The sequence below is a fragment of the Lynx canadensis genome, chromosome C1, assembly GCF_007474595.2.
Source record: "Lynx canadensis isolate LIC74 chromosome C1, mLynCan4.pri.v2, whole genome shotgun sequence".
Classification (NCBI taxonomy): domain Eukaryota; kingdom Metazoa; phylum Chordata; class Mammalia; order Carnivora; family Felidae; genus Lynx; species Lynx canadensis.
Window position 1 is genome coordinate 183419157 of NC_044310.1, and position 24098 is coordinate 183443254.

At 38.9% G+C, this 24098-nt stretch overlaps 1 protein-coding gene across 2 annotated transcripts in view; it reads left to right on the forward strand.

Annotated features, from left to right (window-relative positions):
- Nucleotides 1-24098, forward strand: part of LOC115520178 (MOB-like protein phocein) — a 44536-nt gene that overhangs the window by 1522 nt on the left and 18916 nt on the right. The window contains exons 1-2 of one of the 2 annotated variants that reach the window (XM_030324304.1): nt 13256-13397; nt 17067-17129. In XM_030324304.1, the coding sequence (XP_030180164.1) occupies nt 13338-13397; nt 17067-17129 (123 nt within the window). In that variant the 5' untranslated portion in view covers nt 13256-13337. Of the gene's footprint in view, nt 1-13255; nt 13398-17066; nt 17130-24098 lie in introns of those variants that run through there. The other variant, XM_030324305.1, reaches the window with a different exon arrangement.

A 24098-nucleotide genomic window follows, 5' to 3' on the forward strand; every position in this document is an offset into this window, starting at 1 on the left:
AGTATATGTTCCAAATTCTGGAAACTCCTCTTGAATTTTTGTGTTGGAAGAAGTTAAAACATGACATCTGTATATCTGGTCTTAAAAACTGATTTATATAGTCTAGAAGTTAATATTTAATAGTTAAAAAATTAGCTTAAGTTAGCTTTCCAGTATAACTCGTTGAACTTTACACTGAAAGCAGGTTTTGGTGTAAGCTCCAGGTATGCATTATTTCAAAGTGTAATTCTACAGTGATATTTTTGAGTGAACTACGATTATAATGTAAATCATATCACTTGGCCACTAAGTCCTTTTTTAACACTTGATTTGAATGAGCACATTTGATTAATAAAAGTTAGGTGTAAGTTTTTGGTGATCTAGATGTCTTTACTAATAAATATCCTTATTTTCTTAAGGGTGGAGAGATCCAACCAGTCAGTGTGAAAGTTGGAGATAAAGTTCTTCTCCCAGAATATGGAGGCACCAAAGTAGTTCTAGATGACAAGGTGTGTAAATTTAATATTTCCTATAAGTTAAGTATTTGTTATTAGTTTTCTTAACTAATGGTTTTCTTTATTTGCAGGATTATTTCTTATTTAGAGATGGTGACATTCTCGGAAAGTATGTAGACTGAAATAAATCATTATTGAAATGGCATGAAGTGAAGCTGCCCATTCCAGTGAAGTTGTGAAATCTTTCATCATGTAAATAATTTTCATGTCTCTCTTTTATAATAAACTAATGTATCCAAACTAATGATATCCAGTGTCTCTAAAATTTAGTTATAGTGTATTGATCTAAATATTACCAAATAAAAATGCATAAATGAGTGGTTAATCTTTATTTGGTGATTTAAGATTTTTTAGGGTTCTCCAGTATGGTTTTTTTTCCCCAAGTAACTTACAGAGAATTCTGGGAAATATGCACTCTAGCTTTCACATTGAATTTAGATTACAGAAATTACACTAATACAGGGGCACCTGCGTGACTCATTTGGTTAAGCATCCAACTTCAGCTCCAGTCGTCTCATGGTTCTTGAGTTCAAGCCCTGCATCTGGCTGTCTGCTGTCAGATCCCGATTGAGATCCCCTGTCCCCTTCTCTCAGCTCCTCCCCCGCTCGCACTCACTCACTCTCTCTCAAAAATAATAAAAAAAATTATGCTGACACAAAACCATGGATTTACACTTATGTTTTAAAAAATAGCAATATTCAGGGGTGCCTGGGTGGCTAGGTCGGTTAAGCATCTGACTTTGGCTCAGGTCATAATCTCATGGTTGGTGAGTTCTATACAGAAGGCTCAGCCTGGAACCTGCTTCAGATTCTGTCTCCCTCTCTGCTCCTCCGCTGCTCACACTGTCTCTCCCTCTCTTTCAAAAATAAGTGAACATTAAAATTTTTAAGGTATCATTCTGATTTCATATATAACAAGCTTTTATTAAAGTATACTTTATCATTTATAGAATCTAGTGTTTAAATGTCTTGTTTCTGAAGTATTTAGAGAAACTTAGTTTACATTTCCAGTTTTTAAAACTTTGTACTATTATTTGCTTTGAAAAAAGTCCATGGCAAGGTTTTATGGCTACCGTTGGTTGAGTGCTTTTTATGTGTCAGGTGCTGTGTGATAGTGTTTATAGCCAAGGCCTCAGGAGCATTTTTCTGGGTACTGGCTACTGTTGTGGGTACTTGGTGTGTATCAATTGGTGTGATCTTTCAACAATGCTGTGAGCTAGGTACTATCCTGCATCTGGAGGAAGGTAAGGCGCACGCACACAGGTTAAGTAATAACCAAGCATGCTCCGTAGGAAGTGGCAAAGCCAGGATTTGGACATAATCAGTCCATCTCCAGATGCTGCTGACCAGAACTTCACCTGTGGCTGTTTTTGTCAGATAACCAAGCACTTGACATACATTATTTAAATTCTGCTTTATAAACCACTGTGGTATCAGGGTTGGGTGGTACTTGAGTGCTAATTATTGGTATTTAGTATATAATTTGTTGAATTTAACAAATAGGAAACAGCTGAACAAATAGCTTGATTTTTTTTTTTTTTTTAGTAATAGCAGCTAGGGAAGGTTAAGATTGGAACCCAAACAGTCCTACCCCAAACTTGGTTACCAACTCCTAAACTTTACCTCTCCGACCAGCTGTTCTTGGTGGTCAAATTTATTTTCTAGATCAGTCTGTGATTTTTTTTTTTTTTTTTTTTTTTTTTTAAATTTTGAGAGAGACAGACAATGCGAGTGGGTTAGGGGGCAGAGAATGGGAGACACAGAAGTAGAAGCAGGCTCCAGGCTCTGAACTGTCAGCACAGAGCCCGAAGCGGGGCTCGAACTCATGAGCTGTGAGATCATGACCTGAGCCGAAGCCGGACGCTCAACCGACTGAGCCACCCTGGCATCCCAGTGATCATGTTTTAAAGATATGCCCTATATTTGTCTTGTGGAATTGAAAGCTAACTGAAATTGTAAATGGCATGCAATAATGGTGTCAACTTTTGGTCATGTCCTCATCGGGCAAGTATGTGAATATTTACATTAATGTGTCATTGGTATACTAAGCCTTAATTTTTGTCATACTAAGAGAAAAATTATGATTAAAAGCTCTATTTACAGTATCGGAGCGGGTCATCAGTGTCCTACTGTGCCCTAGGCACAGCTAGATAATGTGCTTTGCTCTTAAAACCTTGTTGAGCACAGATGTCCTGGTTTTACCAATGACAAAACTGACTCAGAGGAGATGAGGAAACTTGTTCAAGGCTACCTGGCTGGTAAATAGTAGAGTTAGGAATCCAGTCCAGAGGCCATGGCTTTACCATTTCCAAATTCTGTTTTTTGAACACCCAAGCGAATGAGTTTTGAGATCCCAAGGTGATAATTTCCAAACCTTGGTTCATTCTTAGAATTACCTGGTGTATTTAAAATTTCAGGGCTCCATAGGGGCTCCCGGGTGGCTCAGTCAGTAGGTGTCTGACTTCGCCTCGGGTCATGATCTCACCGTCCTTGAGTTCAAAAGCCCCACATCGGGCTCTCTGCTGACAGCTTAGAGCCTGGAGCCTGCTTCGGATTCTGTGTCTCCCTCTCTCTTTGCCCCTTCCCCCACTCGCACTCTCTCAAAAAAATATTTTTTAAAAAAATTTCAGGGCTCCATTTATAACCTAATTTAGAAGGATGGGGGAATTTTTTTGTATCCTGGAAGTAGTCCCATAATGCTTCTCTAGCAGAATGGCTTTAAAAAAAAAATAATTTTAGGTTGTGAGATTATATTGGGAATTAATAGGGAAAGGATTTTGGCATGAGAAATTTGGGGTGAAAATAATGGTGTTGAGGGTGGGGAACTGTGTTTCACAATACTATGTTGTCATTTACCCTTTGATCAAACAAAAATAGTGAAGAATTAAAGTAGGTAAAATTCCAACGGGAATTTTTGTGATAATGCTATTCTTGAGCATTTCCAGGCACTGTTCTAGGCATTTAACATAATCTGGTTTAACTGCATGTAATCCTAGCAGCCCTGTGAGGCAGATACTCCTTTCCTCATAGGTGAAAGAATAACTTGCTCAGGTTGACACCATTTTTTAAAAAAAATTTTAATGTTTATTTATTTTAGAGAGAGAGAGAGAGTGTGAGCAGGGGAGGGGCAGAGTGAGAGGGAGACACAGATTCTGAAGCAGGCTCCGGGCCCTGAGCTGTCAGCACAGAGCCCAATGCAGGGCTTGAACTCATGAACCGTTAGATCGTGACCTGAGCTGAAGTCAGCCACTTAACCAGCTGAGCCACCCAGGCGCTCCAGGTGATACCAATTTTAAGTCATAGTTTGGGATTGAACTCAGATTTGTTTGATTTAAAAGCATGGCTTAAACTATTCTCCACAAAAATTTTGGGAAATTGATAATAAAATTCCCAGGGAGCTATTGTGTTGTATGAGCATTACCATTAAGATTGTTTTCCCTCCTATTAGGTAGAAAATGTATGTTTTACAAAGATTTCTATTTAAAAAGTTGGGATTATAAGATTTCATTTCTATTTTATTGTTCTATTTATGTAAGAACACAACATGAGATTTACCTTAACAGATTTTTAACTTACAATACAGTATTTTTAATTATAGGCATAGGGTTGTACAGCACATCTCTAGGACTTTTTCGTCTTGCTTATCTGGATCATTATGTCTTGATTAGCAGTTCCCCATTTCCCTCCTCTCCCTAGTTCTTGGCAACCACCATTCTACTCTGCTTCTATGAGTGACTATTTTAGATAAGTCATAAATGGAATCATGTAGTATTTGTCGTGTGTTTGAATATTTCACTTATAATGTCCTCAAGGTTTAGTCATGTCACATTGCAGTATTTCCTTGTTTAAAGCTGAATAATATCCCATTGTATCTATATGCCATATTTATCCATTCTTCTAGTGGATGAACATTTAGGTTGTTTCCACATCTTAGCTCTTGTGAATCGTGCTGCAATGATGGAAGTGCTACCATTTCTTAGAGATTCTGATTTCAATTCTTTTGGACAAATACACAGAAGTGGGATTGCTAGATAGGACTACAGTATTTGTTTTTAAAGACTTTTTTTTTTTTTTTTTTAAGTAATCTCTATACCTAACACGGGGCTCCAACTCACAACTCCAAGATCAACAGTCCCATGTTCCTTGGGGTGCCTGGGTGGCTCAGTTGGTTAAGCATCCGACTTCAACTCAGGTCATAATCTCATGGTTCGTGAGTTCAAGCCCCACATCGTGCTCTGTGCTGACAGCTCAGAGCCTGGAGCCTGTTTCAGATTCTGTGTCTCCCTCTCTCTGCCCCTTCCCCACTTACTCTCTCTCTCTCTCAAAAATAAACATTAAAAAAGGGGGGGGAAAAGAGTCACATGTTCTACTGACTGAGCCAGCCAGGTGCCCCCCTATTTTTTTAAAGCTTATTTATTTATTTCTTTTGAAGGGTAGGGGTACCAGCAGGGGAGGGACAGAGGAAGAGGGAGAGAGAATCCCAAGCAAGCTCCATGCTGTCAGCGCAGAGGCCAACATGGGGCTTGATCTCACAAACCATGAGACCATGACCTGAGCTAAGATCAAGAGTTGGATGCTTAGCTGACTGACCCACCCAGGCACCCACCTCTGCATCTTTTTTTTTAAAGCTTATTCATTTTGAGAGAGAATTCCAAGCAGGCTCCGCAGTGTCTGTGCAGAGCCCAGTTGAACTCATGAATTGTGAGATCACGACCTAAGCCCAAATCGAGAGTCGGCTTAACAGACTGAGACACCCAGGCATCCCTCTATTGTTAATTTTTAAGGAACTTCTATACTGTTTTGCATAGTGGCTGCACCATTTTACATTACTACCAACCAACATGGATCATAAGGTTTTATATATTGGAGGTACTAACTTGTTATATTTGTCCTAATTTGATGTGCAGGTTTTTGTAGCTACTCAAATCTCATTCTTGTAGTTTTTTCTTTTGAACATTTAATTAATCCATAATTTATTTACTGTAGGGTCTATGTATCTGACTTTTATTTTGTAAGTAATGACTAGCTTGTCTCAGCTTTATTATTTGTTTTTACCCACCACCACTCCCCACCTTGAAGTTTGAGGTAACATCTTTATTATACATTAAATCTTTAAGTCTATTCCTGGGTTTTATAGGATTGTCCCATTGATTTCTCTATTCTACCACATTGTATTCAATATAAATATAAACAAACTTTTGTATTTAAGTTTGATATTTGATAAGACAAGTCTTCTCTGTACTCTTTCAACAATGCACAAACTGGTTATGAACACTTTTAACCTTCTTGATAAGGACTGCCAGATTGCTCTCCAGAGTGATACCAAATCATGTCTCTTCCAGCAAGTTAATGCTGTGTTCACTGCACCCACAACAAAATAGAGTTTTGAACTTCTGATTAAAAAAGATTTTTTTTTTAATGTTTATCTTTGAGAGAGAGCAAGCGAGTGGGGGAGGTGCAGAGAGAGAGGGAGACACAGAATTGGAAGCAGGCTCCAGGCTCTGAGCTGTCAGCACAGAGCCCTTTGCGGGGCTCAAACTCATGAACCCTAAGATCATGACCTGAGCTGAAGTCAGTCGCTTAACAAACTGAGCCACCCAGGTGCCCCATTAAAAAAAAAAAAAAATTGTTTTTAATGTTTTGATTTATTTATGTGGAGAGTGTTTACATGGTTTCTTTTGCCATTAAGCAACTTTAAAGAGAAAGCCTAATCAAATCTAAGCTCTGATCCTGTGTTGCTTACATGCTAGTTATGCGACATGTGACAAATCACATAGCTCCTCTTAGTTTAAGAATTAATTGTAAAAGGAGGGCACCAGACATTCCTTAACATTTTGAGTCAGGCCTCTTACTTTTTTTTTTCTTACATTATTTAAAAGTAGATAACATTCATGTAGTTAAAAATTCAAAAGGATATACACTGAAAAGATACACAGTGAAAAATATCCTTCCCTTCCCTGTCCCCCAGCCACACAGTTCCATCCTTAGAGGTACCTAGTGTTACGATTTATATTTTGAGGGATATTTTATGTATACATTGTGTGTGTGTGTGTGTGTGTGTGTGTGTGTGTGTATGCATGCAAGGACATGCATACATGTCATGTATGTGAAATATCTTTTTTTTTTCAAGAAATAACATTCCATATATACCATTTGGCACCTTTTTTGTATTAACAAATTGGAATTAATCTATAAAGTACATAAGGAGCTTCTTAAAATTCTCATTATAGCCATATATTGTTCTATTATATGGATGAGCCATAATTTAAGCATTCTCCACTGATGAATATTTATTTATTTATAAATGTTTATTTTTGTGAGAGAAGGGACATAATCCCAAGCTCTGTGCTGTCATCACAGAGCCTGACACAGGGCTCGAACCCATGAATCAAGAGATCATGACCTGAGCTGAAATCAAGAGTCAGGTGCTTAATTGACTGAACCACCCAGGTGCCCCTCCACTGATGGATATTTAAATTCTAGTCTTATGCTATTAGAAACACTTCTGCACTGAATAAAATTTTTGCATATATTATTTTGCACATGTGAACAAGTATATTTTTAAGACAAATTCCTAGACATGTAATTGCTATGTCAAAGGGTATGTGGATTTTGATCATATATGTTGTATACACATGCATGTCTCCAAGTTGCCCTTCATAGAAGTTCTATCAATTAACAGCCTAACAGCAATGTATGAGACTGATTTCTTCCCACTCTCAATAATACAGGATGTTATAAAGGTTTTATTTTGCCATTCTTAAAATTTTACTTTTATCATTATGAATGAGGATGAGCATCTTGTGTTTGACAGCCATCTTTATTTTCTTTACCATTAACTGACAGTGCCTACTGACTGTTAATATCTTCTGCCCATCATTCTAATGGATGACTGGTCTTTTATGGTTTGTGTGATATGTTTATTTATTAGTGAAATTGGTTCTTTATAATTTTGGCTTTGATTTTGTTATTGTTTTTTGAACTTGCAGGAAGTCATTTTGGTATTGCTGAATTCATGGCTTCTGGGTATTATGTCAAACTGAAAAATCTTCTCCAATACTTACATGTTCTTCCATAGGTGCTTTTATAGTTTTTGTTTTAATTTCAATGTTAGCTTAATCTGGAGATTTTCCTATTATAAAACATAATTTACAGATTAAGCCCAGTTCTTTAAGACATGTTAAAATTTATCCCAAGTCTTGCAAAATGGTCTTTCCGTATCATTTAGCCTAGAGACTTGATTTGGAAAAAGCATCAATGGGTTACTTATCTGACTTGAGTGTCAGTTCAAAAAGGCCAGTTTGTTCCTTTTAAGTTGTTCATTTTGTTGAGCAAGTTCCAGGCACTACTGGAGATACAGGAATGAATACAATTCAGGAGGGAGAAATAAACAACTAAATTAATAGCATAATTTCATTTTATTTTTTTTTTTATTTTTTTTCTTAAGTTTATTTATTTTGAGAGACAGAGAACACCTATGCACGTGTGCACAAACAGGGAAGGGGCAGAGAGAGAGAGGGAGAGAATCCCAAGAAGGCTTCGTGCTGTCAGCACAGAGCCCCATGCAGGGCTCAAACCCATGAGATCATGGCCTCAGCTGAAAAAAAAGAGTTGGATGCTTAACCAACTGAGCCACCCAGGCATTCCTATTTATTTATTTTTGAAGTAAACTAAGGGCACCTGGGTGGCTCAGTAGGTTGAGCGTCCAACTTCAGCTTAGTTCATGATCTCATGGTTTGTGGGTTTGAGCCCTGTATTGGAATCTGTCCTGACAACTTGGAGCCTGGAGCCTGCTTCAGATTCTGTGTCTCCCTCTCTCTCTGCCCCTTCCCTGCTCTCTCTCTCTCTCTCAAAAGGAAATAAACATTAAGAAATAATAAATAAATAAATAAATAAATAAATAAATAAAGTAAACTCTACCCTTAACGTGGGGTTTAAACTCACAACTCTGAGATCCAGAGTCACATGCTCTACCAACTGAGCCAGCCAGGTGCCCCTGCAAATATTAGAGATTAGTGTCATTGAGAAAATAAAGATAGGAAGTGCTGCTAAATTCATGAAAGACATTAGGTGACCTATTGAAAAGAGGAAAGGATAATAGTCTGTTGTGACTGGTCTCTTCTGATCATATTTTCTCTTCCTCAAAGTTTAGGAATTACTGTATTAATTACCTATTGCTGCATAACAAATCACCCCAAATTTACTGGCTTAATACAACAATAAACATCTCACATAGTATTCATAGGTCAGAAATTTGGGAGCATCTTATTTGGGTGGTCCTAGTTGGTGGGGGGTATCTCTGCCATCATCCAAAGACTTGTCTGGGCCTCGAGGCTATTCTTCCAAGATGGTTGGTTCACTCTAGCAAGTTGATGCCTGATTTTGGTGGGAACCTCAGTTCTGCACCAGGACCCTTCATAAGGCTACTTAACTGCTTCACACATGGCAGCTTTCTCACACTGGGCAGGTGAGTTAAGAGAGCAAAGCAGAAGCCACAATGTCTTTTATGACCTAACATCAGAAGTCACACATCATTTTCACAGTATCTTATTATACAGGCCAGCCCAATTTAGTATGAAAGAGATCCACATAAAAATGTACATACCAGGGAGGCAACTGGCTGGCTCCATTGGGAAAGCATGTAACTCTTGATCTCAGAGTCATGAGTTAACAGTTACACATTGGATATAGAGATTACTAAAAAAATAAACAAAAAGTGTACAGGGGTGCCCGGGTGGCTCAGTTGGTTAAGTGTCCCACTCCTAATTTCAGCTCAGGTCATGATCTCACAGTTCACGGGTTCGAGCCTCACATTGGGGTCTGTGCTGACATTGCGGAGCCTGCTTGGGATTCTCTCTCTCCCTCTCGCCCCCTCCCCCACTTGCGCTGGCTCTCTCTCTCTCAAAATAAATAAAGTTTGGGGTGCCTGGGAGGCTCAGTTGGTTAAGCAACAGACTTGATTTTGTTCAGGTCATGATCTCATGGTCGTGGGATTGAGCCCCACATCAGGCTCCACACTGAGAGTGGAGCCAGCTTGCGATTCTCTCCCTCTCTCTGTCCCTCCCCACTTGTGAGCTCTCTCTTTCAAAATAAATCAACAAACTTGAAAAAATAAAAATAAAGTTTACCTATTAAAAGCGTACATAAGGGATTTAATAATCATTGGGGGGCTATCTTGGCAGCTGGCTACCACAATTGCCAATTTGATCAAATATCCTAGAATTCTAGACAGAAAAGTGAAGTGCCATAGGAGTTTGGTATCTTATTCATCTGTAGTCAAAGTGTCTAAGTTTGAACTGTTTTTAATACATTGAAAAATTTATAGAGGTGCCTGGGTGGCTCAGTCGGTTAAGCATCCAACTTCGGCTCAGGTCATGATCTCACAGTTTGTGAGTTCAAGCCCTGCAGTGGGCTCTGTGCCGACAGCTCAGAGCCTGGAGCCTGCTTCCGATTCTGTATATCCCTCTCTCTGCCCTTCCTCTGCTCGCACTCTGTCTCTCTCTTTCCAAAAATAAACATAAAAAAAAGAAAGAAAAATGTATAAAACCATATGTAGGCACTAATTTGTTCAACTATGAACATATAACCCCATGTTTCTCTGCTGCTTCATCTTTGCTTGGCCTGGAATGAAATCTGCATGCTTTAATACCCATGCTTTAGGGTACATTTTGACTACTTCATGCATCATTCAGTGTGTCAGCTTTGCTCTTAGGCTGGCTTCCTTCAAGTCAACGCGGTAGGTGCAGTCCCAAACTTGGCAATATTCATGGGAAGAAAAAAGGGACCATCTCAACCATCTCTTTTGGTATCTCCTCAAGAAGAAACCTTTCCCCAAAGTCCTCCATCAGATATCCTTTTATATCTCTTAAGGCTAAAATTGAGTCAGATGCTTACCCTTTAACTAAACATTGGCTTAGGCCAATAGGGACTTAAATGTCAGCTAGAGGTGGGTTTACCTTTCTCTAGTCATATGGGAAGAGATGGATACTGAGCAAGATCAAACTATGTTTTGCAAAGAACATGTGTGAAGAATGGACAGCAAGCAACAGACTTCAGACATTTTGCTTTGTAGTAATCTACATATCACCTTTCCCCATTCATTTTTAAGCTCTTTGAGGAAAGTAGCTTATACATCTTATTCATGTTTCTCAGCATTTGCTCAAGAGAATTTCATACAGGTTAGATATTTTTGAAATTGTTCATGATACTTTGGATTTCTAAAATATTTTCTTTTAAAACTTTAATAAAAGTCAAGGAATATTTACTATTTTTTTAAGATTGTATTTTTAAGTCATCTCTACACCCAACGTGGGGTTTGAACTCACAACCTTGAGATCAAGGGTCACATGCTCTACCAACTAAGCCAGCCAGGTGCTCCATGAATATTTACTTTTATATTTGCTTTCATCATCTATGAGGTAGAGAGAAAGAGCTGCTGTGTACTATTTTCAGTACAAATAAGGAAATGTCTCTCTTAGGGAAGAAACAGTTTGGGTGCCACTTACCCTAGATTCTTATTTGATAGTTCAAAGTCTTATAGTCAACAGGCAAGAGAATCTCGATTTTCTGAATCCCAGCCCCATCTTTTCCATTTTATCTTAAAAAAGATTGTTCCTGGGGTACCTGGTTGGTTCAGTTGGTTAAGCGTCTGACTTCAGCTCAGGTCATGATCTCCCGGTTCATTAGTTCGAGCCCCAAGTCAGGCTGTGTACAGACTGCTCAGAGCCTGGAGCCTGCTTCAGATTCTGTGTCTCCCTCTCTCTCTGCCCCTCCCCTGCTCACACTGTCTCTCTCTCAAAAATAAATAAATGTTAAAAAAAATTAAAAAACAAAAGACTATTCCTCCTTTAACTGAAATATTCAAGTAACCCAGTATTACATGTTATTGTTATTACTGATCATGCTCTCTTTTCTTCTTCTTCCCTCCCTTCCCCCACCCACCAAAATAACAGTTTAGATATGTGGTTTTGTTTGGAGGTCATAATCTGCAGAGTGATGAAGAAATAAATGTGAAGGTTATGAGCTAGAAACATTTCAAACCTAAAGAACAAGGTTCTTCCTGTAAACAAGGCCAGAGTCGACATCATAATACAACTTTACTGGATTTTTCAGAGATGAATGCCTATTCTGTTTCTGAATTTAATTCTACTTATTCACTTTTTCTCTTGTTTTTTTTTCAGATGAGCTGAAACAATATAACAAATCTGGACTTAAGAGAACATTAGGATGAGCCCCTTCAATTGTAGGTAACTGTTATTTACAATTCAGGGACATAACCACACAATCTGGGAAATTTTAACTTTAATCCTTGGAGTAAGTGAGGTAGAGTTGTTTAAAGATTTATAGTCCTACCTAGCACTCTGTTCTCCCCAGATCCACCCCATGTCTTTATTTGGGAGGCAACAATTTGGGTGCCACTTGTCCAAGATTCTCACTGTATTTAGTAAGAGAACTGGTGATTGCACGTCTTTCTCCACTGCTACACTCTAAGCAATTCATGGTTAAAGATGGGCCTTTTCATACTTGTACCTCAGTGCTGAACACATCGTGGGGCTTAATAAATATTTGTTGAATGAATAAATCTTTTGATATCCTAGGAAGTAGTGATGGAATTAAGTTCCTTGTTCTGGAAAAGTTACCAGTCTATACATCTTTCAAAATGAATGAATCTTAAAGACGAACCAACTTCCTGCTCTCAGGACCCTTTGGGCCAAGTTCAAGTCACTGCTAATTACTCAGCTTTGCTCCTACTCAATTTAACCAACCTCTCTTACACTCTTCCATTTTTGGAGGCTGGGACATAGTTCTCCTCTCAGCATTCCTGATACACTTTTAAGTGTATTTGATGGGATATCTGATGTTTTATTCTCTTGAAAATCACCCTAGCATATGCAGTTTTCACCCTTTGAGCTGGCTTTCTATCTGGTATCCTATGGCCCCCCTCAACCCAGATCAAAGATTTAACGTTTCTAAACAGGAAACAAAAGTTTGCCAAAACTGCCATGATTTCATAACGTAAGAGAACACTTAAAACTTGCAACAAAGGAAATTTAGAATCCTGTAAAGATGTACAACTCCCACCATCTGTCAAGGGGCATCATTTCCTCCTCCTGCTTCTGACTTGCAAAAACTACGAGTTAATTTTGTGTACCAGATGTCCATTCTCAGATAATTAGTGTCTCACTTTTATCTTCACAAATTTGTCATTGAAAAGGTCCTTGGCTTTGAAGTCAGAGGATGGCGGAAATACCATTTGACAATCTAAGCCCTAGTCTTATTTCAGATTGGGTCGGTTTCATGCGGGGTCTGTGGAATTTTCCGACTGCTGGCCTGTTTTTCCACTTTGCTTGTCTATGAGGATTTCGGGACACAATTATGCTTCTCTGGGTATCTGCTAGGACAAAGGTTTACTGAAACGGTCACCATTGTGCAAGCTCTATCCGTTGAGTGTAACTAACCTAAACCCAGGGGGATGCAGCAATGTGTTACGCTCTTGCTCACTCCGAAGCGGGCTTCGGCGGGGCCTGCGGACTTTCCCAAAGCCAGTCCTCGTCCTCGCTGCCATGTTTGTCCCTTCCTCCACGCCGCGACTTGCGAGTCGTCGGCTGTTCCTTCTCTCGTGACCCTCCCTCCGCCAGCTGTTCCTTTCCGGTACTCTTTTCCGTCCTCCCGCCCTGCTCCGCGCGGGCCACGGCTGATCCTTCAGTTGCCGCCCCTCCCTGGCGCCCGGACCCAGAGCTCCGCTCCACCCCGTCCCGCCCCCCGACTCCCCCCGCCCGCCCCGGCGCAGGCAGCCTTCCCTTACATCCGGGTACCGACTCCAGCCGCCTAGACTTTGGCACTATGGTCATGGCGGAGGGGACGGCAGTGCTGAGGCGGAACAGGCCGGGCACCAAGGCGCAGGTACCGTCTCTGCACCTTTTCTGCGTGGGCACTCTCGGTGGCGAGCCGCGCCGCACCTGGAAGCTGGCCGCCCCCGAAAGAAGATTGGGCCGGGGCGGTAAGCTGGCGGGCAGGGGGCACCCGTGCCCGGCCTGCTCTTCCGGAGCCGCAACCCCTGGGTCTGGCAGAGGCGGCGGCCGCTCGCGAGGCCTGCCGAGCCCTGACTTGAGGGTGGGCCTGAGGGGCTGGGTGCGAGCCTCGGGCGGTGACCGCCGGGACCCCGGTGTGCGAGCCCGTCGGCAGCGACTACTTGTTCTCGTCTCTCCCCTGAATTCTGACTATCGTCCGAGGGGCGCGGCCGGCCAGGTGGAGACCCTGGGTTTTTGGGAGGGTCGGTGCCGCCACGGCGGGAGGGGGTGTAAACAGCCAACCTTGTTCTGGCTTCCGGTTCCTACCTGGCTTGTGACGTGCCTGCCCGGCTTCTGCCTGCCAGCTTGTCTAGCCGGATCCTGGTGGCGATTATCCTCCTGCGGTTTGCCTTTGACCATTTCTCGCTGCAGCTTTTCTCTGGCCCAACAAGTTTCATCATCAGGTTGCTCTTGTTAGATGTCATTCCTTGTTATTACGTGTGAGGCATAGTTTGGGAATAAACTGATAATAGTTTTATCAACTTTTAGTAGGCAGTATCTGGGGTGAGTTTGTGTTCCTTTAGGTATTGGTTCTGGGGGATTTTCAAAAGGCGGATGCCTCACATTCTAAGAAAATATTCAAATAGACATTTAGATTTGATGTGCTTAATCCACCAGCTGTTGAATAGGTGCTCTAAAATCAGAAGAGATGTGTTAAAATGTAATTTTAAAGAAAAAGTGATATAAGTGGGGAAAACAAACTGGAAAAAAACATGGAGCTCTGACCATATGCCAGAGAAAATATTTTAATATACTGCACAGAATTTTGGAAAAGAAGTCCTTTCAAAGTATCTTTTATATCCAGACACTTCCCAGATCCATGTTACAGACAGGGAAACTGAAGCCCAGAGAATTGACTGCATTTGCTCAAGGTTACATAGTCTCTGGCTCATTGGTGACCTTGTTTATTCATCAAGTTGCTTTTAGCACAGAATTTTGGAGAGTTTAGTTTAAAAGTCTTACTATAGAGTCACATTTAGCTGTCAGTTACTTTTGGCAGTTTTGTGGACATGTCATATTGTTTTTTTACATATTGTATATGGTTTCTTTAATTATTTTTTTAGTGTTTATTTTTGAGAGAGAGAGAGCGAGCGAGCGCATAAAAGAGGGGAGGGGGAGAGGAGCAGAGAGAGGGAGACCCAGAATCCAGTGGGCTCCAGGCTGTCAGCTGTCAGCACAGAGCCTGACTTGGGGTTCAAACTCATGAACTGTGAGATCATGACCTGAGCTGAAGCCAGACGCTTAACCGACTGAGCCACCCAGCACCCCAATATTATATATGCTTGCTTTTTACTTTTTCCAGTCTTTCTTTATAAATGCTCTTTTTCTCAGAAACTTTTACCTCTTATTCTGTAGGAACATTGTTTTTGATTCTTAAGTGATCAGCTTTTATATTTTTATATTGAGGTGGACTCGTGTTCTCACATTCTGAGAAGCTCCATCCATTTTTATTTACTCAGTTATTAATTTTGAAAGGTTAGAAAGAATATATTTTAAGTTAATATTGTAACATCTGTTTCCTATGTTATGAGTAAGTAACATATAAGAATTCTCCTTTGCTTTTTTCCCCACATTGTCATAGATCAAGGTTGTTAAATAAAATGTCACAGAAAAGGTAAGGATTAAAAAAAGAAGACTGCTTAAGCAGCATTCTTTCCTATTTCTTATCTGTCACATTGATTTCCTTCAGTGAAATAGATCTATTCTAAATTATTTATTTAGAACTATAATAGAGTAGGTGAGGTGTCTTTCTACTTATTTTTTTCCTATTTTTTTTTTAATTGGTTAGATTGGGATATAGGCACATAGTTGGTTTTCAGTAAATGTTTATTTCATGAAATGCATGAGAATGTTCATTAAGCCAATTTTTGGTTCCTTTTGTAAGTATTTAAAGCATATGACAGTTATGATGAGACAAAACATTTGGTTACCAGCTAACACTTTTATATCTTTTCTGTATATTCCTATATGTGTGTTTTAATATTTTTAAAACAAAATATTTTACAAACTACCTTAATTTTTTTAAAGGGAAGAATAGTCAAAGCATATTGATGGAAAACATTTTCAGTATAAATTGCATAGAAAGAATTTAAAAAACTACATGCTATCTAGGAAAAAAACACCGTGGAACAATTTCTAGAAAGTTATTTTTATTTCTTGATCTACCTATTAAATAACATGAGAGCATATTAAATAACATTAAATAATATGAGAGAAAGAGCAAGTGAACTCAAGCAGAGGAGGGGCAGAGAGAGAGAGACAGAGGAAGAGAGAGAATCCCAAGCAGGTTCTGAGCTATGAGCGCAGAGCTCAGCAAAGGGCTCAATTTCAGGAACCATGGGATCATGACCTGGCCCCAAATCAAGAGTGGAATGCATAATTGACTGAGCTACCCAGGTGCCCCTCCTGACATATTAAAATAAGTTAGTTCATTTTCATTCATATAGGGCAACTATAGAAAAATGTGAAAAGTTTAAGACACTTAAGGTATACCTATCATCTACTCTCATAATTAAGACATTACTAATATAGATAAATCCCTCTTTATCACATTCTTCTGTCTTCTACTCCTTTCTTCCAACCAAATGATAGTGATTATCATTGCTTTGCTGCATACTTTTACTATGTATGCATTGTCTCCAGAATTATGCTTTGCACTTTCTTAAATTTTTATTCATGTGGTATCGTACACTGAATTTGTCATTTGCTCCAGCTTTTGCTTAAAGTGTTTGGAGACTTACCCATGTTGATTGATACAGGGTTATATATCACTGGTTCACTACTCCTGTTTCCCTCAGTTTTACCCCAGAGTCATTTATCAAGCAACTACTATATGTTGTGCTGCCTGCTAAGGATACATAGGTAGACTTTGCTGAAAAAAATCAGTCAGATGGGAAGATTCTTAAATACTTAGGGGAATGTCTGTGAACTGGACTATTTATAGAGAATTTCAGAACTGATATAAGGTGATCCACAAAAGTACCAATTGCCCTTAATGAAGACTGGTTGACTACTTTTTAGCGGAGCTCATATTTTGATTTAGAAATTTAAAACGCCGTTTGGAATTGGAATAATAATTTATAATGTCTGTCTAAAATAGTACTTGTGGACAATAACTACTACTAGCACCACCACCACTGCCACCACTGTCACAAACTATTCTCTTTAGGTAAAAACTGAATCAGTGCTTGGAGATTTTTTTTCAACTTAACTTTTTGAGAGATATTTAACCACCATAAACAAAAAAGTGATAGATTTATCTCCTTAGGTAATCCATGAACAGTTTAGGGATTTATGGTTGAAAATTTTAACTTGTAGTTCAGTTAAATAAAATCTTGGTGTTCATTTTAAAGTTCCTTTGACTTATTAACTGATAATCATGCTGTTTATAGTATGAGAGCTTTCTTCTCCAGTATAACTTTATTAAGAATTAAAGTTAATGAAAATAATGTTGCCTCTTTGTAACTTTGTATGTGCTTTAACCATGAATTTTTTTTTATAGGATTTCTATAATTGGCCTGATGAATCCTTTGATGAAATGGACAGTACACTAGCTGTTCAGCAGGTAATAACAATAGTTTTTTGCAACTCCAGTAACCTGAGCATTTTGCCTCCCTTGGAGTAGTTAAATATTCCTATGTCTTTTAGCATAAGTCAGAATCCATGGAAATAACAGGATGCCTATTTAAAATTTTTATCAGTCATTTTGTTTTAAGATGGCATAGTAAGCTATACTGAAGCTTAAGTACATTTTAATATCTATTAATATGTGCCAAATTGGGGTACCAAATTTTACTTTAGAGTGAATTTAATTCAAAGTTAATTGAATGCTAAATTAGAATAACATGATTAAGTAGGAAGAAAGAGCATACGTGGTTGCTGAAACTTGAGAACATGTATCTAAACTTACATTTTTAAAAATTATTTTGAAGTTTATTTATTTTTTTTTTTCAACGTTTATTTATTTTTGGGACAGAGAGAGACAGAGCATGAACAGGCGAGGGGCAGAGAGAGAGGGAGACACAGAATCGGAAACAGGCTCCAGGCTCTGAGCCATCAGCCCAGAGTCTGACGCGGGGCTCGAACTCACGGACCGCGAGATCGTGACCTGGCTGAAGTCGGACGCTTAACCGACTGCGCCACCCAGGCGCCCCTGAAGTTTATTTTGAGAGAGAGTGTAAGTGCAAGTAGGAGAGGGGCAGAGAGGTGGGGGGAAGGGGGGAGAGAGAGAGAGAGAGAGAGAGAGAGAGAGAGAGAGAGAGAGAGAGAGAGAGAGAAAGAAAGAAAGAAAGAGAACCCCAAGCAGGCTTGATGCTGTCAGTGCAGAGCCCGACTGTGAGATCACGACCTGAGCCGAAATCACAAGTTGGTTGCTTAACAGACTGAGCCACCCAGGCGCCCCTAAATTTACATTTAAATTTTAGTTGCCATTAGCTCTTAATGTTTGTGCTCTCTCATACATTTGAGGGCTAAGATGCCTCCTTTTAGGTTATTGCCACTATTAAGTAGTTCACTAAGGCAGTGATTATCAAGGAGATGGACTTCTGTAACTTGTGTAGGTTGAAAAGCCCCTCAGGGGATTCTTAAACGTTCTTATTGAGAATCACCCTACATTGGGTTTAAAAAAAAATGTAATAGTTCTTCCAAAATGAGTAAAATCTAGAATCTAGGAAAGAAATACTTGCTATAGCCAATTATTAAAAGTTGCATTAAGAGGTTAACAAAAAGATGAGTAAAATTGGACTAGGAATTGGTTAACTAACCAGTTGGACTAGTAAGTTGGATTTTGCATTGGTTAACTAACATTTTTTCTTAAGTTTATTTATTTATTTTGGGAGAGAGCATGTGTGCCAGCAAGGGAGGGGCAGAGAGGGGGGTAGAGAGAGAATCCCAAGCAGGCTCCACACTGTCAGCACAGAGCCTGATGTAAAGCTCAAACTCACAACTCAAAGTGAAATCGTGACCTGAGCCGAAGTCAAGAGTCAAGTATAAGTGAAGAGTCAGACGCTTAACCAACTGAGCCACCCAGGGGCCCTGGTTAACTAACATATTTAAAGGAAAAATATGTAATAAAGAGAAGCTTGGCTTTATCTTGATAGTGAGATAATAGAAGTAGAAGCTGTTTGGATTTATTGTGTTATTTGAAGATTCTGGGAAATCAAACAGGAATACAGTTGAATTCTTTGAGCATAAAAACCAATTCATGATATTAACAGAAATACTAAAAACCTTTTGAATGGACTCAGTATAATATTTAGCACAGGAAATGGAAGAGTATTCATGAATGAATGGCTTTATTTGTTCATTGCCTTTAAAGAATGTATTGTTCAATCAGCAAATATTTATTGGGCAATGAGACAGGCCTTGTGGAAGACACAGAAATATAAACCTAGAGTTCTATGCCTGGAAATTGGGAAAAATTACAGGAAAAGTGTATGGATATTTCTCCCTTAAATTTTTTTTTTTAAGTTTATTACTTATTTTTGAGAGACAGAAAGAGTGAGCCAGGGAGGGGTAAGAGAGTGAGAGAGAGAATCCCAAGCAGGCTCTGCACTGTCAGCATGGAACCCAGTGTGGGGCTCGAACTGTGAGATCATGACCTGAGCCATCTCCCTTTAAAAGTAGAGGTTGTGTGCTGCTACTTTGTTGAATTTATTAGTTGGAACTTTTTGTGTGTGTGTGCGTGTAATCTTTAGGTACATATTGAGAACATGTCATCTGTAAACAATTTGACTTCTTCCTTTCTAATCTGGTTGCCTTTTATTATTTCTTTTTCTTACTTAATTGCTCTGGCCAAAACTGCTAATACTCCTTTGAATAGAAGTGGCAAAAGTAGGCATCTTGTTCTTGATCTTAAGAGGAAAGCTTTCAGTCTTTCACAATTGAGTATGAGGTGCACTGTGGGTTTTTCATATGTGACCTTGATTATGTTGAGTTATTATGTTATTGGTTTCCTCTGTTTGTAGTTTGTTGACTGTTTTTGACCTAAAAAGGTGTTGAATTTTGTCATATATACCAATTCAGATGAACATGTGATTTTTCCCCCTTCATTTTGTTAATGAGGCATATATATCAGTTTTTGTATCTTGAACCATCCTTGCATTCTAGAAATAAATCCCCCTTGATAATGATCTATAATTCTCTTAATTAGCTGTTGAATTTGGCTTGCCAGGATTTTTTGTGTCAGTATTCATAAGGGATATTGGTTTCTAGTTTTCCTCACGTGTCTTTGTTTGACTTTGGTGTCAGGCAATGCTGACATCATAGAATGAGTTAGGAAGTATTCCCTCCTCTTTGATTTTTTAGAAGAGTTTGAAGAGGATTGGTGTTCTTTATTTTTTTTGTTATTATTTTTTAATCTATCTTTATTTTTAGAGAGAAGGAGAGAGTGCAAGCAGGGGAGGGGCAGGGAGGGAGGGGGACAGAGGATCTGAAGCAGGCTCTGCTGACAGCAGAGAGCCCGACGTGAGCCTCAAACTCATGAACCATGAGATCATGACCTGAGCAGAAGTTGGATACTTAACCGACTGAGCCATCCAGGCATCCCAGGATTGGTATTCTTGAAATGTTTGGTAAAATTCACCACTGAAGCCATTGGGTCTTTTCTTTGGTTGCACAACATTGTGAATGTAATTAATGCCACTGAACTATACACTTAAAAATGGTTTAAATGGCTATCCTCATTGAATGGTCTTGGCACACTTGTCAAAAATTATTTGACTATGTAAGGATTATTTCTTTGGGCTCATTCACTTCCATTGGTCTGCATGTCTATCCTTATACCAATACTACATTGTTTTGATTACTATAGCTTTGTAGTAAGTTTTGAAATTGGGGAGTGTTGAGTTCAACATGCTTCCCAACTGAGCCTGCCAGACACCCTGTTTTTTTGTTTTTTGTTTTTTTTTTTTTTAATTTTTTTTTCAATGTTTATTTATTTTTGGCACAGAGAGAGACAGAGCATGAACGGGGGAGGGGCAGAGAGAGAGGGAGACACAGAATCGGAAACAGGCTCCAGGCTCTGAGCCATCAACCCAGAGCCTGACACGGGGCTCGAACTCCCAGACCGCGAGATCGTGACCTGGCTGAAGTCGGACACTTAACCGACTGCGCCACCCAGGCGCCCCCCTGTTTTTTTTATTAATACTGAACCACCTTTCATTCCTTGCAGCTTCCTCTTGATTGATGTTTGTATGGTATATCTTTTTCCATCCTTTTACTTTTAATCTACCTATATTTGAAGTAAGTTTCTTGTAGACGGTGTATAGTTGGGTTATCTTTTCTTGTTTTTTTTTTTTTTTTGTGTGTGTGATAGTGTGTGTCTTTTAATGGGTGTATTTAGGCCATTTAATATTAATTTAGTTACTGGTAGATATGTTTACATTTAGGTCTACCATCTAGGTTGTTCCCTCTGGGTTTTTTGTTGTTGTTTGTTTCCTCTTTTCTGCCTTTTTACAGCTTGAACATTTTTAGTGTTCTATTTTAATTCTAATTTTGTCTGTCTCTTTATGTAATATGTTTTTTTAAGTTTATTTATTTTGAGAGAGAGGGAGAGAGAGAATCCCAGGCAGGCTCCATGCTCAGCACAAAGTCTGCTGCAGGGCTTGGTCCCTTGACCACAAGATTACAAGTCAGACACCCAACCAACTGAGCCACCCAGGTGCCTCTGTATAATATATTTGAAATATATAATGTAGAAACTATCATCCTATGGATCCCATTATCCCTTTATGCTTTTCCTGTCAATATTACATTTGTATACATTGGAAACCCCATTAGTCAATGTTATATTTTTGCTGTCATCTGCCAAAACATATTTCAAAGAACTCAGGAGGAGAATGGCCTATTATAATTATACCCAGATATTTATAATTTCTGTTTTTCTTGATTCTAAGTTTTCTTCTGGTGTTATATTTTCCCCCTTCTGTCTAGAGAACTTCCTTTAGCAGTTCTTTTAGAGTGATCTGCTGGCTAGAAATTATCTTTTGTTTTCTTTCATCTGAAAATGTCTTTGGGGCGCCTGGGTGGCTCAGTCGGTTAAGCGTCCGACTTCGGCTCAGGTCATGATCTTGCGGTGCGTGAGTTCGAGCCCCGCGTCGGGCTCTGTGCTGGCAGTCAGAGCCTGGAGCCTGTTTCGGATTCTGTGTCTCCCTCTCTCTCTCTGACCCTCCCCCGTTCATCCTCCGTCTCTCTCTGTCTCAAAAGTAAATAAACGTTAAAAAAAAAAAAAAAAGAAAAAAGAAAATGTCTTTATCTTCATTCCTGAAGGGTATTTTTGTTAGATATAGAATTCTGGGTTGATAGTTCTTTCTTTCAGCACTTTGAACATGTTGTGTCAGTTCCTTCTGTCTGTGGTTTCTGATGAGAAAGTGGCAGTTTTTAAAATATTTTGTAGGTCATGTGTCTTTTTTCACTGGCTTATCTTTAGTTTTTGGCAGCTTCATTATGTGTCTAAGCATGGATTTCTTTGAGGTTTTTATTTGTTGTTCACTCTGCTTTTCTCTATTGTGGTAAATATATTTACCATTTTGCCATTTTTAAGTGTACTTTTTAAAAAAATTTATTTATTTTATTTATATTTTTGCCCCCAGCGTGGGGCTCGAATTCATGACCCTGAGATCTACCGATTGAGCCAGCTTAAGTGTATAGCTTACACTATAAAGGGGCCCTTTAAGTGTGTAGCTCTGTGGCATTAAATACATTCACATTATTGTGAATCATTATAGCCTCTATCTGCAGAACTTTTTTATCTTTAACAGCTGAAACTCCGTGTCCATTAAACAATAACAACTTTCCACTACTCCCTTCCCCCAGTTCACTCATCTTCTTGAATTGAGATTTTCACATATTCTTTGTATACCAAGTAATTTTGGATTGTATTCTGGACATTTTGAATATTATGTTGAGACTTTGGTCTTATTTAATCCCACGGAGAATGTTATTTTTGTTTTAGCAGGTATCTGACCTCGTTAGATACAGGTTACCAGTTCCAACCTGACCGAGGTTCCACTGTTTGTTCAGATTTCAAATCTTTGTACTCCTCCTTGAATCTGTTCTGTGTGTACCAATCTGTGGTCAGCCTGGGTGGAGGTATATCTGTTAGTTCATTTCTCAAAGTCTGTCATATGCTAATTATGATCAGATCAATGTATGTGGGCATGCGCAGATTAGGATTGAGCTCAGGAGTTCATAAACACCTTATGGGGTCACATTTCTGAATTTTGCTCTCTTTAATGTCTCTCTGATACATTCTGGTTCCCTGGGGCCCACCTTTTTGATCTTCCAACCAGAAACCACTTACTAGAATTGTGCTGCAGTTGTGGGAAGACAAAGAGAGAAAAAGAAATAGGGTTTGATCCACCACCAAATGGAGAGGACGATTTCTCTTCCTGAGAATTTTGTCTCTTGAATTTTTCTGTTGCCAGCTGCTTTTGCTGCCATTGTGGAATTGTCTTAGGCATAGGCTATGAAAGTAGAGAAAAAGCAGAGGGCAAAAAGCCAGCAGCTTTCTTTCATTCTTTTTGAGCTTTTAGGAGTACCATTTTCCACTCCTTGAGCCAGAACTATGTAGTTTCTCCTGGATCTTTTAGCACCAACAGAGCTCATTTTTGGGTTGCATCCTATATTGAGTTTAGGCCAGGGGATACCAGAGGGGAAAAGAAACATCACAACTTCACTGTGAGTTCAGTGATACTTTGAATCTGGTGTTCTTTCCAGCTCTTCTTTTTGATATGTGTTCTTCAAAGATCTCAAATTGCTATACCATGCATTCTGTCCAGATTTTATAATTGTGTACGGTGGGAGAGAAAAGTTGATGTGTGTTTACTCCATCTTACCTACAACTGGAAGCAATAAAATGCTTTTGAATGGTATTTTACTGTTCCCAAATGATTTCTAAAAACTGCTTTAGGAAAAATCTTCTGTAAAACACCATACTAGATCATTGTAATTCTTAATAATTACAGCCCACAGGAATAAATCACTGGAAGGATATGTTTGTGCCTTTTTCATAACAGAAGGAAGAATTTTATGCCCTTTTTTTTTTTTTTTTTTTTTTTTTTTAAACTTAGTCCAGAAGTATGGTATAGTATATTCCTGTACTGAGGAGACTTGAAAGGCCTGGGAAGTAAGTATATACTGAGAGCATCTGAAATGCTAGTGAGCTTGATCAGGTGACAGTATGAAGTAGAAGTGGTAATACCTTTAGAAGCTACCTGAAAAAATTCTTTTCAAGAAATGGTGGTAAGTTAGGATTTTAAAGTTCTTGGAAGCATAAAGAACACTCTTGTGTGGTTGTTTTCTGGATTTTTTTTTTGGTAGAATTTCTTAAAGAGTACAAAGCTAGTTTCTTAAATAATAGTTGTATAACTTACTCAGCTTCAAAACCTCTCTCAGCTTTAAAATTCAGCAGCAAAAGTTTTGTGTAGTAATGGTACTACTTTTCCCTTTAACTGAATTACTAAATAAGTAACATAATAAAGATAATGTTGAAAATGTACTTAAGAATATTACAGCTTTTCATGATAGGGCCAGT